This window comes from Chlamydotis macqueenii, chromosome 2, assembly GCF_036417535.1.
Source record: "Chlamydotis macqueenii isolate bChlMac1 chromosome 2, bChlMac1.mat, whole genome shotgun sequence".
In the NCBI taxonomy this organism is placed as follows: Eukaryota; Metazoa; Chordata; class Aves; order Otidiformes; family Otididae; genus Chlamydotis; species Chlamydotis macqueenii.
In genome coordinates this window covers 129,975,511-129,994,616 of record NC_141557.1, presented here as the reverse complement: position 1 = coordinate 129,994,616, position 19,106 = coordinate 129,975,511, and the positions used below count along the sequence as shown (strand labels likewise).

Here is a 19,106-nt window from a genome sequence, read left to right as displayed (position 1 = left end):
TGCCATTGCCCCTTGTTTCTCAGTTGCGTGTTATGTTGTCAGCTAGAGCAGAGTTGATGCAAACCACTGACCTTCTGGTTTGGTTGGTGTTGGTGCATCCTTTGTGCTGGTGGAAATGATGTCAGCAGGTGCAGGGCTGCTGAGAATCAGCAAGCTTTTAGGATCCCTCATTGCAAATGGAAATTGAAGTGCTCTTCCCCTTCCTGAAAGTGTTTGCCACCACAGGATAAGCTGGTTGGTTGGTTCGGGGTTGTAGCATTTTAAATCTGTTGCACTTTTGGTAACTTTTCACTGCTGTGTTGTATATTAGGTTTTTCTCCATTATTGTGAAATAAGAAGTGCTTTCAAGACTTAAAGGGAGGTTATAAGAAAGGCGGGCATAAACTTTTTAGTAGATGTTGTTGCGGTAGGATTGAGGGGTAATTGTTTAAAACTAGAGGGAGGTAGATTCAGACTAGAAAAAAGGAAAAAATATTTTTACAATGAGGGTTGTGGAACACTGGAACAGGTTGCCCAGAGAGGTCGTAGATGCTCCATTCCTGGAAGCATTCAAGGTCAGGCTGGATGGGGCCCTGAGCAACCGGATCAAGTTGAAGGTGTCCCTGCTTACTGCAGGGGGGTTGGACCTTTAAAGGTCCCTTTCAACCCAAACTATTCTATGATTCTATGACTTGTGCAAATTTGACCTATGAAAAGCAGAGACATAGAAATTATTACAACCGTGTCAGCAGTTTATTATAATGTCTTGCTAGTACTATGGTAATATACCCAATAGACTGTGTGGAACAAAGCTGAGTTTGTCCTAGAAAGATGGCCTGAAGGATGCAATGCTGCTGCTGCTGTTTGCCATTTAAGGAGCACGTCACGTTGCTTTCCTCCTACACATATTCTGTTCCCGTCCACTAGTGGTTTTCATTATTTTCAGAGACATGCTCTACAAGACAACTGTCTGTGTTATGACCACAAATGCTAGCGAATTTTTATGTCCTTTTTTCTAGTTGTCTCTGGAAAGTAGGTTTCAGCAATTGGGGTGAAATGAGAAGCTAGAAACTGGAGCTGGGAGAGAAGTGGCGCTTCCTGATAGTGCAGTTAGGGTTTCTAGGAGTCTTCCCACCAGGTGGATTCTTCATCATAAGAAAAATCAGAAAGTCTTCATTAGCATAAATGACATTTTTGAGTACATTAGTCAGATTGATCATTGTTTCTGTGCTTCTGTGTCAATGACATCTCAGGAGACAAATTTAAGAGAAACAGTGGCAAAAGAAAGTGGGTGGCAGTAGAGAGAAAAGGGAAAGGAGTAAGGGATGTAACACTTCAGAATACTGGAAGGAGGAGAGAAAGTTCTACATGCAGAGAAAGTGAGGAGGAAAGAATTGCGAGAGCTAAGGGCAACTGACCCTACAAACACAGCAGAATGAAAACAAGCACAAAGCACGGTGACCTTTGCATTTCTGCTCTCTAGCCATTGTGTAATTAGATTGAACGTAAGGCATAGAAACTTTCTTTCAAAATTGGTGAGAAATGCCTCTCAGGCCATAGCAGAACTGTCAGCTCGGATCTTGGAGAACTTGCGTACTTCATTGGCTGCTCCAGACTTTGGTTTTAGGCAGTTTTATTCCTTTAACTAAATTCCCACCTGCTACTGTGTGTGGGTTTTTTTGCGGGAGTTTTTTTGTCAGATGGGCTAAGCGAGAATGTTCTATACCCAGAGCTCTGGCTATAGAAATTTACTGAGCAAGCCATTTATTAACTTGAATTCCTATTTATTGCTGTAAGCATTAAGAGGAGAGTTATCGGTAGATAAGTAACCATTATTCATCATATTTTTATTGAAATTCCATATTATGCTCCTTCTGTAAAAATACTGCACCGTTACTTTCTTGCAAAATATAAAATATATAAACTTCCATCCAGAAATAAAATTTCAGTTCCTTCCCTAGTAAGGATGTATGTTTATAGACAATGTATGTACTTATGGTATTTAGCTCTAGCTCTATTACCCAACTTAGCTTTCAAATTAGGGGTAGGATTTGACAGAATGCAAAATAAAGAAACTGTTTCTCTCTTACCCCTTATCTGTGAGGAAATTGTTATGACTGCTGTGGAAAAAAATGACACGGCAATAGGAACTGTGATACAGAGACTTGCACTGTGCTTCTGAAAATTACAGTGGGCCAAAATTCAAGCCTGTAATTAAGATACAAGTATGTATTTATATATATATATATATATATATATTCAGTTCATATGCACTATGTGCATGTATATAGGTCTGAGTTGGGAGGCACATGTACTTGTGTTCAAATGCTTGTTTGCAAGTACATGCTAAATGAAAATATATGTAAAGGCAAGTTTAAAGGTTGCCCATTATGCTCATTTCTACATACTTGGTCCTGGATCTAGCAAATTTAAATAATTTTTAAAATTATAGAGCAAATAGATATCTAAATGAAAATTTTACTTTAAATACTACACACACTAATATGTAGATTTCTTTATGTTGCCTCAAGTAAGCTAGTCTATTTTATGAGATGGGAACATCTTTGTTTACCATATGTATCTGACTATTAAATCCTGCCTTATGTGTATGGAATTGGTATAGAAAAGACGTTGAGTTCTTACCCTTTCTCCTCCCGTCCTTAGACAGAACATGTGTATGTCAGACAGAAGATAGACTCTATCTAATATCTTAAATGTACATTGAGGTTTGTCTTCATGATTTGTACAGCATAGATACTGCTTGAAATAATGCTTTATTGCAGATTTTGAAATATGTTTTTTATCAGTAGTCTGTTTCTGAACTCTGAAATTTTACAGTTCCTGTCTTCACTATAGAGTCCACATTAAAGAACTGCAGTTTCATTCAAAAAGTTAATACTTCTTTTCTTTCTTACTTAAGATTTTTGAACATATTTGAGTTGTGACTCTGCCCTAACAGTACACATTATTTTCAGAAATTAGGTTGTGTGAGAAATTCTTTCACTGTGTAAAAATATTTGAGCCAAATTCTCTGCTGCCTTGAAGAGTGTACAGTCATTTAAATTTGTTCAGAATTATTACAAAATTACTTTTTTAGTAACATTCATTTCCTGTTTTCTACAGGTAAAAGTGACTAAACTTGTTCAAATGTGTGAAGAAATGTGGTTTTAACTGACTTGTGTATAGTCTTCCAACAGCAGAGGACCAGTTTGCAGTTATTATTACTTGGTTTAAGTAGTTGTCGTAGTTCAGCCCCAACAGGGACCAGACTACGCAGTCTCTCTCTCACTCCCCCCCCCACTCTCTGAGAGAATAGGAGGAGATTTGACAAACAAAAGAAAACCAGGGAAAAAAAAACCAAACACGCGGGTTGAGATTGAACAAAAAGTAAATTTAACAGTAATGACAGAAGAAAACAATAGAGTGATGGAACACAAATACAGTATAATAGCTCACAACAGATCTCCACATCCAGTCTCTTCCAACTAGGAGGGCCTCCCTTCAGCACCCTCCTCACTTATATACTGAGCATGATGTCAGATGGGATGGAATAGCCCTTTGGCTAATTTGGGTAAATTAACCCCAGCTGTTAGCTAATTAGTTAACTATCCCAGCCATAGGGACTACCAGCTTCAGTTCTCCACCCAGCTCAGGTAAATATTAACTCTATCCTGGCCGGAACCAGGACAGTAGTATTCTGTTCTTTGATAGTTGACATTAATATTACGCTGTTTTACTTTGTCATTTGAAAGGCCAGATGTTGCCCACTGATAAGGACCACTGATCTCTGTAAGAATCAGATATGTTATCAGATGGAGTTGAATATAATGAAAAGAGAGCACAGTTTCTCTTCAGCCCTGGAAGTTTTTATACAGATTGGTCTAATCTACAGTGATAATCTTGCCAGGGTTTACCTGTTCTTTGTTTTTGAAGATGTTCACAGTGCAGCTGACTCTCGGAGAACAGACCTGGGAAGCTGAAGGAAGCAGTATTAAAAAGGCCCAACATGCTGCTGCTAGCAAAGCATTGAATGAAACTACCCTACCTAAACCAACGCCTAGACCACCCAAAAATAATGTTAACAATAATCCAGGTATGACATTTTCCTCTGTGTGATAAATCTTGTTGAAGTATTGGAATATTATACCACTAATAAGTAAATTTAACAAGGTATGAGTGAAGTTGGAGGATGAGAATCAACATAACTGTCTCATAGGTACTATAGTATAATGAAGAACCTCTAGTGAGTTTGCACTGGAGAATTTTTCATGCATATACCTAAAATAGTTGAACTGTAAGTGAACATGTTATTTTTAGGTAAAGCTCAGATGTACACAAAGTGATTGTATGTGGTCAACAGTAGAGATTGGATGAAACCAGATTGAACTGACCATTATTATCGTAGTAAAGCATTTTTCCCAAAGAGTTACTTTAGCTAATTTTCCAATTAAATCGGAAATTTTATCCAGTTCAATTATCCAGTGAAATTGAATTCATTCACTACTTCCCATTGGCAGGCAGGTGTTCAGCTATCTCCAAGAAAGGAGGGCTCCATCACACATAATGGTTATTTAGGAAGATAAACACTGTAACTCTGAGCATGTCCCCCCTTTCCTCCTTCTTCCCCCAGCTTTCTATACTGAGTATGATGTCATATGGTATGGAATATCCCTTTGGTCAGTGGTGGTCAGGTGTCCCAGCTGTGTCCCCTCCCAACCTCTTGTGTAACCCCAGCCTACTCACTGATGGGGAGATGTGAGAAGCAGAAAACTAAGAAACTTACTCTGTGCAAGCACTGCTCAGCAACAACTAAAACATCCATGTGTATTCAACATTATTCTCATCCTAAATCCAAACCACAGCACTGTATCAGCTACTATGAAGAAAAGTAACTCTATCCCAGCTGAAACCAGGAAAATCACTCAATAGTGTAATTTTGCCCTAGGAGGGGTGTGTTGTATGCGCACAGGTATCTCCTAATCAAAATGACTTTTTTCATTTTTATTATATAGTTGGATTCATAGTCATTCTTTGCTCTGGAAGATACTAAAATTGTTGTTAATACAAGTTTTTGAATAAGTAATGCATAAAAATTTCATAGTTTGCCGTATAAAGCCTCAATGGCAGACTGACAAATTCAGCACAGCTGTGTTAAGGCTAGATTCATTTGAACCTCTTATGAAAATATTTAGAGAAAATATTAACTCCTTTTTATTGGAATGTACATTTACCTCGTGTAAGGTTTTCTTACAACAGTGGAAGTGGTGAATACTATAGATGAACATTTTACTGTAAGAAAAATACAATTAAAAAAAATAAATGAAGTCACAGTATATCTCTTTATTTGGCTTTTTGGAGGCCATACAAATGGGCAAGTGCTGTCTGGTTTCTATTTTTGTATTCTGTCACCAGTAGATGGCTGTAGTGACACCGATTTCCAGTAGTTGTATTTTCAGTTTGTTACGTCGTTCCTGATTGATAGATCATTAGTTTTTAGTCATGGTCTTCAGTTTTCAAGTTTTGCAAATAAAACATTTTTTCTAACTTGTAAGATTACCCAATGACTGCAACAATGCCTATTACTGTTAGCTTGTTTGACTGCCTCTTTGCTCGTTTTTGGTTTTATTTAATGGTATTCAGCAGTAAGAGACATTATTCTTTTATCTCTGTAGTTTCAGAAAGTGGCCTAATGTATTATAAGCACTTTAGAAAGATGAATAACTGGCTTGATTATAGCACTGAATTTCTCATTCATATATGAAGATTAATCTGCTGAAACTGCATAGAGAATGCACTGAGATAAATGTTTAAATGTTCTTTTTCATTGCTTGTGATTAAATTGACATCTATATTCCTATCTCTTAGGGAGACTGAAGTGTCATTTTATTTCCTTGTTTTTTAATTTAAGATCAAAAACAAATTGCCAGTCTCTCTTTGCTGCTTATCTCAGCCTTGCTTGTTATTTTTGCAGTATTTGTGGTTTAAGTTCCTTAAATGTATTCTTTGTTTTTTTTTGCAGGCAGTATAACTCCAACAGTGGAGCTGAATGGTCTGGCTATGAAAAGAGGAGAGCCTGCCATCTACAGGCCATTAGATCCAAAGCCAATTCCCAATTATAGAGCAAATTATAATTTCCGGGGCATGTACAATCAGAGGTTTGTACTTTTTCTATTATTTTATGTTTTTTATCCTTTGCTTATCAATATAGTCTAAATTTGAGTGAAATTAATAGATTATTTCAGAGTAAAATAAAACTAAAATTTACTAAGGAGAGTCTGTGCAGCCTTATTTAGAAGACATAATCTCCTTCTAAAAGAAGACAGATGACCTAAGCATGTCAAAAGGAATAAAGACATGGAAACCAACTGTTTCTGTTTTTTTTTTTTTTTTTAATTTACATACTGGAGTTACAGTCTACAGCCATGGCAGTGAGGAGGCAGAGTGTTAACTTCAGAGAGAGGTTTTGCTTTTTTTGCTGTTATTTTGTGTCGTGTGATTAGAATCTATATCATTAAAAATTAAGCACTCTTTTCTTAGACATTGGTTATAAAATTAGGAGGGCTGCATTTTGAAAAATGGCTTGAAACCATTCTCAGGTTTCCACCTTTTAATCATTCTGCCTGGTCAGCTATCTCAGTTCTTTAATCCTCAGTGTTTGGTTAGGAAAAATCCTTTATTGAGGAGGGCTATATTCAGAGCCCTCTGTCAATGCTGTCATTACTGTAGTAAGTTTGAGTAATTGATGAGAAGATGGTATTCAAAATTTTGTTTTTAAACTATCAATTCTTGAAGATTTTAAAAATTGAAAATTTAAGTGAGTGGAGCAGTTTTCTTCACTGACCATCCAAATATTTTGTTCTTCAATATGTTCTAAATTTTGAAACATCATCTTTGGTATTTGTACAATTCTAGTACAGACAGAAAAAACTGCTGTAGCTCATCCTGAATTAAATGTAATTTGTATCTAATACAACAGTCTGAGAGAAACGTAAGGTAGTATATGTATTAATTTGCAATCCAAAAAACTTCTTTCTCTGAGATAGGTTTTCTTCCCATTTTTCCTTGTTTTTCCACAAAGGAACTATATTAGATCGGGTCTTTTAGAGCTCCAAAAGTAATACCAGGTATAATCTGTAAAATAAGAAATAAGCAAAACAGCTCAGGAATTTCTAATAGCATGTTTTATCAGTGAAAAATGCTACCTTTCTTATAAAGATTTGCTTAATGAATTTTCCGTTAATTTTTATGCATCTTATAATTATCAAAAAGAATGAGGTTATGAACTCTGAAGTATTTTGGTTCAAAATTACTCTTTTATTATATATTGAATTTACAACAATATTTAGAAATTAAGGAGTTTGAAATGAAAATACAGCATTTCAGAATTGTCTGAGGAAAATATTTCAGTTGACTTTACCTTATTTTACTTTTCCCCAGATTCTTAATAACTTTATTCTTGATAACTTCGTGATAACTTTTAGTGTTTTAACATTTCATTCTGATTTTTTTTTTATAGTAACAATACCTAGAACTAGAAAAAAACCAGCAAACAAAAATAACCTGGAAGAAAACTCTTTCATTACTCTACAGAACAGTGCCTGATTATTGTATTACTTGTGTTTTTTTTCCAGTCACTGCTGACCTGAGTCTCTGCTTGCATATGTCGTGGTTTAAAAAGCTAACTGTGGTGCCTGAAATGAGTTTTGTTAATATTGAGAAATCTTACATGTGTTTGAATTGCTTTTATAAGGAGATTAGTTTGACTAACAGATAAAAAAGCTAGACTGGAAAAAATGCAAGCCAGTGAAAACCATGAAATGGTGAATTCTGGAGTCTGAACTTAGTTACTGAAACATCTTTGTGGAAACAGAACCCTGAAACACTTACTAGTTGCTAACTTTTAAGATTTTATTTATTTTTGTAGAAAATTATTAGTACATCTAGTGCAATCTTTCAGTTTGCTTCTTTGTGACCTTTCTTTCATGGGAACTGCGTTCCTGTGTTAGGGTAAAATGGTACATGAACTTTATTTCTCTGGCTGCGTTAGGTAGCCAAGGGCATTTGATTTTTCTGATCACAAAATGAACAGGTGGAGTGGGACACAAAGCCAGAATCACTGCTTGCCTGCTTCACTGTGCTTATTTGAGTGCAGTTGCCCATGCATGATGGCTAATAATACTGTGGCTAATAAACTGATAAATAACTAAGTAGTAAATAACTAGATATACCTGTCTGTCTGCATAAACACATACCACCTTTGCATATATATTGACTCACACAGAAATACCAGAGTAAAGAGGAAACAGAATGGATGGTACTGTTTTGGGACTGCTCCTGTGTTGGAAATAATTGTTCATCACCTTGTGCACTGGGAGGTGCTGGCACTTATACTCTGCAAAATGTAATTTAAAATGCTATTTATTGGAGCTGATGGTATAAGAAGAGAGTAGCACAGATAATCTTCCACCTCTTCAGATGCTGGGAGCCCCGAAGCGTGTAGCATTGAACAGGACTGTGACCCACACAGCATGCCATGCAGACCTTGGCTGCAGCAGAGATTCTCCCCTCCTTGGTCATTCACACTCTTACAGGATTTTCTTACAAGGAGGCAACTCTGTCATTGCTATAGTCGAAACAGGAATGATTCACGTGAGAACTTCTTCCTGAGCTGTTAGATAGAGGCAAGGCCGTGCAGATGGTACCAAGGGTAAGCTGCCCGCAGGCCCCTCTTTTGCAGTGAGTCTGTCCTGCAACTGAGGGGTTTGTGCAGCACAGCCCCGTCCCGCAAGCCATGCTGGCCGTGGGCCCTGCAGCACGGCACAGCCCACGCCGGCTCAGGCTCGCTGCAGCGTGGGTTGCTAGCTCCTCAATGCGTAGGATCCTGCTCCTCTACTCATTGGGATTGCTGTGCACTTCCTACCCTCCCTTACTGAAGGGAAGTCTGGAGACAGATTCTGGAGTTACTATAGTAGTGAGTGAAGTCCCAAATATGAAGCACGTGCTGTAGTACTGTATTTTGTTCCTGTGATATGATATGTTACATTTATTGTCTTCTACTGTCATGTTGTACTTAGCATTCATTTGCTGATTTCTAGCAGTTGAGTAGTGGAAGTGTTATTGGAGTTCCCAGGTAAATACAGACCATATAGACTGTTTAAAAATAAGATTTGAAAAATAATGTAGGTAATATGCTGTAATCAGTATTTTTAATGTTCATCAGTTTCTGACTGTAGATTATTGTCTGTTACTAAAACAGGTACAAAATATATTAAGTAAGTTGGAAGCTGTTTTTGTCTTTTATACTGTGACTAAATTCCCTTTACCAATCTCTGTTTAAAAAAATGTGCTTTTCAAATAGGTTAATAGATTAACATTAGGAGATTGTGTTCGGGAACTTTGATTCTGGTTTTGATGAATGGCTTGAGGAAAAAAAAAAATATTAAGTTCAGCCCAGGGCATATCTTCAGACCAGTTAAGTCTAGTGTTTCAAGTGGCACAAAAGATCCTTTTCAGTAACTCATGGAAATGTGGTCTAAGAGCTGCTGTTTGTGTGCAAAGTTGAGGGCTAGCTTCCATGTCAGGCTATATTATTTATGTTGAGGTGACAGTGATTCCTCCTCTGTCCTTTGTCCCCGGCCTTTGTGTCCTTGCAAGTTTCCTGGCTCCAGCATTGGGAGTTGAGCTACTCATGGAAATGAATCAGTTTTGGGACTGAGAGGAAGCGAGAAGTTACTCCTAGACTTACAACTGTACTTAAACACTTCTTCACCTAGTCACACAACAGCTTGTGCCCTCACTGGAGAGGGGGCAGGAATGTGTGTTTGGAAGTTAAGGGCAGCTCAGATTGATTTAAGTATGTGAAGAACTACACTTGCACATGCAGTAGAGCGTATTTATATGGGCAGTGTGTTGCACAGAGGATGTTGAAACAGGTTTATATGTAAGGTGCAAAGATCTATTTGCAAAGTCTGCAGCTGAAAAGCACTTTCAGCATCAATAAATTGGTACTGAAGATGAAAGTTACTGTCATGGAAAAAAAAGGAAAGCAAACAAGTGAGAGGAAAAAAGGGGGAAGGACAAAGTTTTCCCAGTGGCCAACTTTAAAGGGAAGTGGTGGGGTCTTCTAGGTGAACATCCTCCTCTGGGTGTCCTTTCCCATGCAGCAAGTGTTCCGGTAACACCTTCACATAATAATTCTGTGGTTTTCATGAGGGCCTGCTCAAGTTCCCTGTTTGTTCCTGCTTTTGATGCTGATAGCGCTGTATCAAGGCAGGTGTTGAATGCTGTGTGAGGGATTTCGGTGATGGTCCGTGTGGGGCCATTGTGGGAAATAACAAGCTTAAGAGTGTGGGTTGTGGAGTATCACAGTGTCCCAACTACGGACCATGCGGTGGCATGTGTGAGGGATTTCAGTGATGGTCTGTGTAGGGCCACGGTGGGAGATTACAAGCTGCACACAGCTGTGAGAATGCGACTTTGGAGAGGGGAGGTAGGAGGGTTGTTATCTCGGAGAAGAGAACTAGGAGGGTTGTTAGTGAGCAGGATGTTGCTGCTGTCTGGGAACCGCTGTTAGCCAGCAGGGCACGTACTTGGCAGGCCTTGCTGCATGCGCTGGCCACGCGTGCATCAACACCTGGTCAGTACTCTGCCACTGAATCTGCTGAGGGTATAAACAGAGGCGGCTCGGAGCGGAGGAGAGAGAAAGGACCCAGAGCACACTCTGCAAACAACAGGGGACACCCTGAAGGTGCTGTGCCTACCTCCCTTCTCTGCCCTGACCCCACTGATCACCATCCTGCTTGGCAGTGTCTCCGGCTTGGTGGGGTTGGTAAGACTCTCACAAAGGGAAAACAATACGCTGGTAACTGCTCATGCTAGGAACTGTAACTGCTTATGCTAGTAACTGCTTGTGCAAGGCTATAATAGAGCAATAAATACTGTTGTGCTTTTAAATATCATATTCTGGGTGATCTTTGTGCATAGGAATCCTATGAACCGGCTACATATATTGGTGACAAGGATGGGATTCTTGTAGCACAAACGACCCAGGGAGTGGGAAGTACGGAGCGAGTGGACGGGGCTTTGTCTGTGGGGTGCACGCTGTGCCAAGACTGCGCTGTCCCATGTGGGTGGGGGGCAAGGAGCCCTCAGTCTTTGGAGCTTTAACTCATCGTGATAGAGGTGGCGTGTTTGTATGTGTCCTTTGTGTCAACGGTGTCATACTTTTGTTACTGTTCGGTGTTGTTGATGTGAACATAAGCTTTTTCCAGCTGATTTATATTTGTGCTATAGCTTCATGTTTTTGTGTGTGCAGTGTCGCAGGTCGACCCCGTTAGAACAAGGGATATATCCAGTTTGGTAGTGTTGCCGTGCAAGGCGCAGCGTTAAGTTATAAGATGTTTAAGTGGAAATGGACAGGCAGTGCGAACAGATGAGTTAACGGATTATAGTCCCGAGGAAATTCAAAGTTTCCTAAACAGGTATAGACAAAATCTGTGTGTGTGCCTATAAGCATGAAGTAAATGATATGGAATAAGGGGTGAATACTGTCCTGATTTTGGCAGGGATGGAGTTAATTTTCCTCTCAGTAGCTTTGGATTTTGTATGTGAAGAATGTTGATAAAAACACCCTGATGATAAGGGTTGTTGTTAATGAGACCAAGGACACTGTCTGGCTTTCCAAGTCTTGTTAACGTGCAGGTGCAGGAAGCTGGGCCAAAGACAGAGTATCGGTCATTTGGACATGGGGTGGTGAGAAATTGTACATTGTTCATTTTGTATATATTAATGTCCTTATATTTTGTTATTATTGTAGGTTTCCTCTTAGTAAACTGCAGTATAAAGTGACATGTGATTAACTGACTGTAACCCCCATTCCCTCTTCCTGCCCCCGCACCCTGTCCTGCTTGGGGCGGGGCAGGGGGAAAGGAGGTAGGGACGGTATTAAGCCCGGGAAGAGGGAGGGGTGGGGGGAAGTTATCTTGTTCTCTTTCTCATTATCCTGCTTTGGTTTTGGTAGTGAATGGGTGGTTTTCCCAGGTTGAGTCTGTTTTGCCCGTCACGGTGGCTTTGGGGGTCTCTCCCTGTTCTTGTCTCAAACCTCAGGCCTTTTTTTTTTTTTCTTCTTATGTGCACGGTGAGTGGCCACAAAATTGGCTAGTAGATATGTAAATGCTTATACCACTATTTGCTGCCTGGATATGATTGAAACATACTATGGAACACCAATCGAAATACAATCAGACAACGGTTCTCATCTTAGAAATCATACAGTAGCAAATTGGGCTGTCGAGAGAGAGAGACAGTGGGTGTGGCATTGACCTTACTACCCACGGGGTGCAGGATTGGTGGGATGCCTTAATGGCCTATTGAAACAGCAGCTGCGTAGATTAGGAGGTACAAAATGCATGTGATGGGTAGATCATCTGCCCACCGCCGTGTGTGTGTTGAACAACCGCGTGGTGGCAGGAGATAAAACGCCCCTCCTATTGATGAAATATTACCAAGCCAGGCCAATAAAAGTACCACTCACTCTGGTGCAATACGAGAGTGGCACTCAATTTGCATTGACCACCAAGCGGGGATTGTCATCTCTTTATTCTGATCCCTGCAGGCCTTTTGGCACCTGTGTATTTCTGGATGATGCCCCCACTCCACATTGAACCCAACTGTGTATCGCAAATGTTTGCAGGTGCACGTGTTTGGTATCATGCCCCTGGGCAGCCAAGACCAGTTGCAGCTGAAGTGGTGGCTGCTGATGGTTCACAGGCCGTCACCATCACCCTTATGGGTGAATCAAATGGGTTCCATGTACCTGTGCAGCAATTGCGATGCAGAGAATGGGGAAAAAAAAAAAAAAAGACAAAAGGGGGGGTGGGGGGTGTTAACCTTGGTTTTGCCTGGTTTTTGTTTTGACAGGTTTATGCACACACATTTCCCCCGTGAGTAAAACGTATGGGTGTGACGCTGGCAAAGGTGACCGGACAAGATACCCTTTGTCTCAGCACAGCGACTCCCCGGAACCCACTTACAACAAGCTTGGTAGGAGTACCCCTCACCACAAGTGAGTTCACCGACACAGTTACACAGTTGCCTGAACTCGTAAAAACACCAGGGGTTGCCTGAACTTATAAAACAGTGGGACAGCTGGCTGCCATATCTGGGTAAATCCACCTGCATTACCCCCACAAGAACTTCGAATCCTGGGAACACTGATGCAGACAATTGTACCTATTTCAAATCTACTAGTATCGCTACAAGTGTTGTTTTTTTCTGATTTGTTACTTGACGTTGATAGTATATGCCATGCTACGCTTCAAAATCGCACTGCTATTGACTTTTTACTCCTAGCTCATGAATGTGGATGTGAGGACTTTGACAGTTTGTGTTGCATAAACTTAAGTGACCACTTGAAATCCATCCATGCACAATTGCAAGAGATACACTGATTGGACCAGCAATTAGTGGAAGCAACTAGATGGAACCTGTTCGCTGGATGGACATGGGGCTGGGGTTGGTTAAAATGGTTATTGTTGTGGACTATTGTTGATACAGCTTTACAGCTTTACATTGCTTAAGGGCACGGGTTGCAGAATACCAGTGTCCCTACTACAGACCACGCGGTGTCGTGTGTGAGGGATTTCAGTGATGGTCCGTGTAGGGCCACGGTGGGAGATTACAAGCTGCACACAGCTGTGAGAACGTGACCTTGGAGAGGGGAGGTAGGAGGGTTGTTATCTTGGAGAAGACAACTAGGAGGGTTGTCATTGAGCAGTATGTTGTTGCTATCCAGGAACCGCTGTTAGCCAGCAGGGCATGTACTTGGCAGGCCTTGCTGCATGCGCTGGCCACGCGTGCATCAACACCTGGTCAGTACTCTGCCACTGAATCTGCTGAGGGTATAAACAGAGGCGGCTTGGAGCGGAGGAGAGAGAAAGGACCCAGAGCACACTCTGCAAACAACAGGGGACACCCTGAAGGTGCTGTGCCTACCTCCCTTCTCTGCCCTGACCCCGCTGATCACCATCCTGCTCGGCGGTGTCTCCGGCTTGGTGGGGTTGGTAAGACTCTCACAAAGGGAAAACAATACGCTGGTAACTGCTCATGCTAGGAACTGTAACTGCTTATGCTAGTAACTGCTTGTGCAAGGCTATAATAGAGCAATAAATACTGTTGTGCTTTTAAATATCATATTCTGGGTGATCTTTGTGCATAGGAATCCTACGAACCGGCTACAAATGCTGGCTGCTTATTGAGCTTTGTGCATGCATGTTGTTGGGCTGTGTAACATATACCAAAATCTACTGGCAAGGGTTAGGAAAAGGGCAGAGGAGAGAAGGGCTACAGTACAGTATAGATACAACACTGTTAACATATTGGTATTTGCAGGTGAAGGGCCTTGAAAATAACAGCATGAGGAGAACAGCAAGGGGGAAATACAGCTAGAGAAACTGGAAAACACTGACCAAGTGGTTTAGGTGAAGGGCTGCAGAGCTGCAAGTGGAAGATAGGCTACAGAATTGCAAATGCAAAACTCAGCACAGCAGAGGGTAACACATTTAAGGTAGCATGTAACACCAGAGTAAGGTGTTAGTCTTCTAAGTCTCTTCCTAAGCTAAGTTAGGAACTGTGGGGAAAGTCTACTCCCCTCGTAGTGGTAGTTAAGTAGATAAAATACAGTCACTGTACACAGGCATGTACTTCCTACCTGCTGGGTAGGTAGCTCTGCTGCTGGGTACTGAGTTGCTGCATGGGCCTGTTTGCTTAGACTTAGTTGCTCTTGAAATGATGTATAACAGCCCCAAGGAGCAGTCTCCTAAATACTGAATCAGCACTTTAAAAATGAAGCATAGTAAAAGGAAGTTCGAGGACCAGTCTTTGGCCAACTACATCTGCAACTGCTAGCTTGGACTATCATGTTCTCCAATCTAATGACTTGAAAGAGAATAGACTGTGTGATTACTGGATAAATTACTAAAATTGTCAGATCAGATTAATAAAAGATTGTATGATGAAAGAATCGAATAAAAGGAAAAGTTTTTATTTTATGAATGCTGAGTTAAAGATTAAATACATGCATCAAAGGGTACAGATTTGAGGCTAGTGTTACTTGACATGAGTGCTTAGCAATGCAATCTGAATCCTCACCCAGCTGTTTCACAAAAGTAACGTAGTCCTCTGGGGAAAAAAAAAAAAAAAAAGAAAATCTAGCCAGAAGAACTGTTGTAGAAGCCAAATTTTGAAATGAGTGGGTTGCACTCCAGGAGACTGTAAAATCTGTTGAGACTATCTCCAGAAGTACACCTACAATTATAAAACCCAGTTATCTAATTTACAGAAAGAGAATGAAGTCCTTCTGCACTACCTGAGCACCCTGTTTGCCTTCAAGCAGGAGACCTCTCTCTGCATCGAGAGCCTCATCCATTTGAGGCACAAATAGTCAGTCCAGTGCATAATGTAATGGGTTGTTGGATCTGAAAGACTTTGTTCTAGTATTGATTAGATCAGCCAGTAGCCTGGAAAAAGTAAGGTTCAGATTACTCTGTGGAGTCTTTTCGTGACTCTAGGCACGTGATTAGCCTATTATCTGTTACTGAATTCCAGTTATTGAGGCTTTCTGTTGAGGCTTTCTGCAACAAGGAGGATTTTATGCACAGCTGTGTACAAACCAGATTTTTTTTTTTTCCCCCAAGCATATGTACTGTGGCAGATGTGAGGACACTAAGTTGCTTAAACATAGGCCTCTAGTGCCACTTGAGGCATTGTAGGGTGTTTGAGACAAACACATGGGACTGGTGGATTTGGCAGAAGACCTAGTTGAGACCTTTACTAGAGTGGCAACTGAAGGCCAGACAGGATACCCTAGAGTACTTCAAATGCCCCCGCGTAGCTATGTTTAGGCAATTGAAGGAATCTCTAAAAGCAGGGTCCAGTCATCATACCATTTTATATAATCCACCAGGACTCCAGCTATTCATGGGAAACTTGTGGTTTTCATGGATCAGTCCTGTGTCACGTCACGTGGGTATCTTAGGTACATGACTGCATCTCAAATAGTACTGTGTGGTTGTGTTTACGCAACTAGATGCTGTTCTTGACAGTGCTTGTGAGATTCAAATACAAGTTCAGATACCTCTCAAATAGTCTCTGCCTGTGCACTAGAAACTTAGTCCCCCATTATAACCAGTGGAAGGAAGAGCAGTCACTAGTCTAGAATGCTGTCATGCCGTAAACTAGAATATCTGCATTTCATATGGATCTCTTCAGATCTTCACTGTAATAGCCACTTAGTTTCTACGCATTACCTAAATACCTAAATTTAGGGATCTGAATCTAGAGCTGAATTCTACTCAGAAATAATCCTATGAATGTTGATTTGTAATAATTTTATGAGTGCTATAGTGAGAGTCATCTGACTAACGCAGTGGAAGGACTGGAGAAAGATAAAAATCTCTTCCCGGAGAGAAGAGGGAGAGAAAAGTGTCGGAAGAACAAAATCTTTAGGGACATATCTAGGTAATGAAGAGTTCTAAGGAGAAGCAGGCATGCAAGTACTGAAATGCTTTTGATTGAACAAAGTAGTGCTGTGCTGCAAAAAGCTGTCAGGCTGTGGGACGCTAGTGCCCTGGCTCCCCAGGTGAAGTGGACCCTTGGTTCTGAAGCCTGTTGTGTTAAGCTGAGTTAGTCGCAGGAGGATAAACCCCTTGGACAGGAGCAGTGTGAGGTGACACTGGGATTTTTACCTTGCTACAGTTGTTGGCTTCAGACTTCAGCCATAGGTACAACATACCTCCCCTAAAAAGGCCAGAGTCGGTGGTGCTTTGCCTGCATTTCCAGTCAGTATTGTGATTTTTTTTTTCTTAAAATTTGCATTTTATGGAGTAAGAGGTGTGATGATAAAGACATTTACTGACTAACTTTGCAAAAACTCCTTTCTGCATTCCTTGCCCTCCTCCCAACCTTTTGGACAAATGGACAGAAACCCTTATGGAAAAATAGTTAAAAACTACTGGGAAATAGAAATTAAAAGTTTGGTTAGAATCTCCTTAAATACATTGTTGTTTCATTCTGAACAACAGATATGGATTTCAGAGAGTTAAAATTTAGGGAAATAAATAATAGTCCTAAGAATAATACAAGTGATTGTTCAGATTAGCAGTTGAGTTGTTCATCTGGAAACGGCATATTTAGACCAATAGATGGCAGCATCAATTTGTATTTTGGTGTAAGAATGTCACAGCAGAGGCACTCTTTCAGAAGTTGCCTTTTCCCTATTCTGAAGCTTTTCACGACTTTAAAATGTCGTAATTCCAGCATAAATCAATTAAAATCAGGTTTGCTGCAATGTTTTGTCTCATTGTTTTCTTCTCCTATTGAGCTTGTAATGAAATAACTTCAATGGCGTTTTCCCTTTTTAATGTAAATCTAGTGTGAGAAAAGATGCCAGTTTGTCGGCAATGAAAATTGAAATGTTTGTTTTGTGTGCACAAAGACAGCAAGAGTTCTGCATTTCACCATATTATTTCATTTGTCAGGCTTGACCTAAAGACATTTATTTAACAATCAGGCTGCAGTTTGGCCATCAAGCCTGCAGTCTGTTCATACTAATGAAGCTTTCTGATGGTTTGAACATGTATTCACTTGGAAGAGATTGAGATTGTCAGCTGATAATTGATTCAGTTTTGTGCATTACCAGTTGAGATAGGATTCAGGTCCTATCTTAAAGCAAACTCTTGTACATCACACTGTTTTTACCCTGCTAGTGTATCAACAGTATGCTGTACTAATCCACTCACAGGATTTTAAATGAATTCTTTGTGTTCATCTTCTGCATGCTACATTTCACTTCCCCTGGCCTGTTTGTTCCCACTCATTGCCTGCCTCCCACACAGACATATTGTTATAAGGAAAGTGTTGCGTACAGCTGTGCTAGGATTTTTCTTTGCTAGTATTTGTTTCTAGGAAAGGAAAAGGGAGAAAGTCAGTCCATTTCCTGTTGGTTTAAAACAACAGAAACATCTGTTTGTCTTAAGATAGTTTTCCCAAAAGAACAGTGGCAAGGGAGCTTGCAGGTGATGAGCTTTGCCATTGCCAGTAGCTATCAGTTTAGACAATAGTGATTAGTATGGTTGGCTAAAGAAAAATATAAAAATTCCTTAAATGACAGAGGATATTTATTCCTGCAATAAAATTTTTGACAGCTAATGTTTAATTTCTACAGTGTTTTAAATCATAAAAATACGTAGAGTATCTGGGATCAGAAAACCCAGATTTCTGCTGTGGAATCTATAGACTCCATTAAATTCTATCTGAAAGCAATTTTTCTGCAATCCCCTCACCCTGTTACAGTGAATCCACAGTGCTCACAAAATGTTGTTAGGTGATGTGTCCTGGCACAGTGTGCATGTAATCTTTCTGACAAATGCACCCTATCACTACCATCCACTGCATTAATGGGTGCATTTAACTTATCAGGGATCAATAAAATATGTACTCTTAAGTGTATTTACAGTATTACATTGACAGCTGTTAAAATAATGTTATGTAGCCTAAAAATCAAGGTGACAGAATAGAGAGCAAGCTTTGTGGGTAGTATTCCCAATACAGTGTCTCTTTGTTCTCCAAGTCAGTGCACTTACCTGATATTGTTAAAATGTTTTTAGCCTTAGCTGTAGAGCATCTAGAGGCTTCGTCACTCTTCATGCCTAAAATGTGATACATAAGGCATGACATTTCACACTGTTGTGGCATTCTAAACTGTTTTCTCTCAAGGTTAAGTAGTTTTGTCAATGATCTCCTGGCCTTATTTATAGAGGAGCTCCTAAGCCCTAATACTTTATTCTTCCCTTAATCAATATTTTTCTTAATTTCCTTTCAGGCTATAGTGACCTCCCTAGACGACTTGCTTTCTTGCTCTGTCTGCTAAGAGGACTGCCCTTTCCTTTTGTGGTCCTTGGCTCATGTTTTGTCTCTTTCTGCCGAAGCTTCCTTCAGTGGACAGAGTTTTTTTTCTCATTGGATTTTCAATTTTCTCAGATCTCTCTGCTCTGGAGAAGGTAAATCTTGCTCCAGATCTCTCTTTCCAAGTTTCAGACATGACTTTTCTTGTTCTCACTTAAGCTGAAAGC

General features: G+C 40.2%; 1 protein-coding gene across 3 annotated transcripts in view; it reads left to right on the top strand.

Annotated features, from left to right (window-relative positions):
• STAU2 (staufen double-stranded RNA binding protein 2) overlaps positions 1 to 19,106 on the top strand; it is a 183,957-nt gene that overhangs the window by 21,739 nt on the left and 143,112 nt on the right. For all 3 annotated transcript variants that reach the window (XM_086740933.1, XM_086740934.1, XM_086740932.1), the window contains exons 4-5: positions 3,913 to 4,072; positions 5,999 to 6,134. In XM_086740933.1, the coding sequence (XP_086597059.1) occupies positions 3,913 to 4,072; positions 5,999 to 6,134 (296 nt within the window). The remainder of the gene's footprint in view (positions 1 to 3,912; positions 4,073 to 5,998; positions 6,135 to 19,106) is intronic.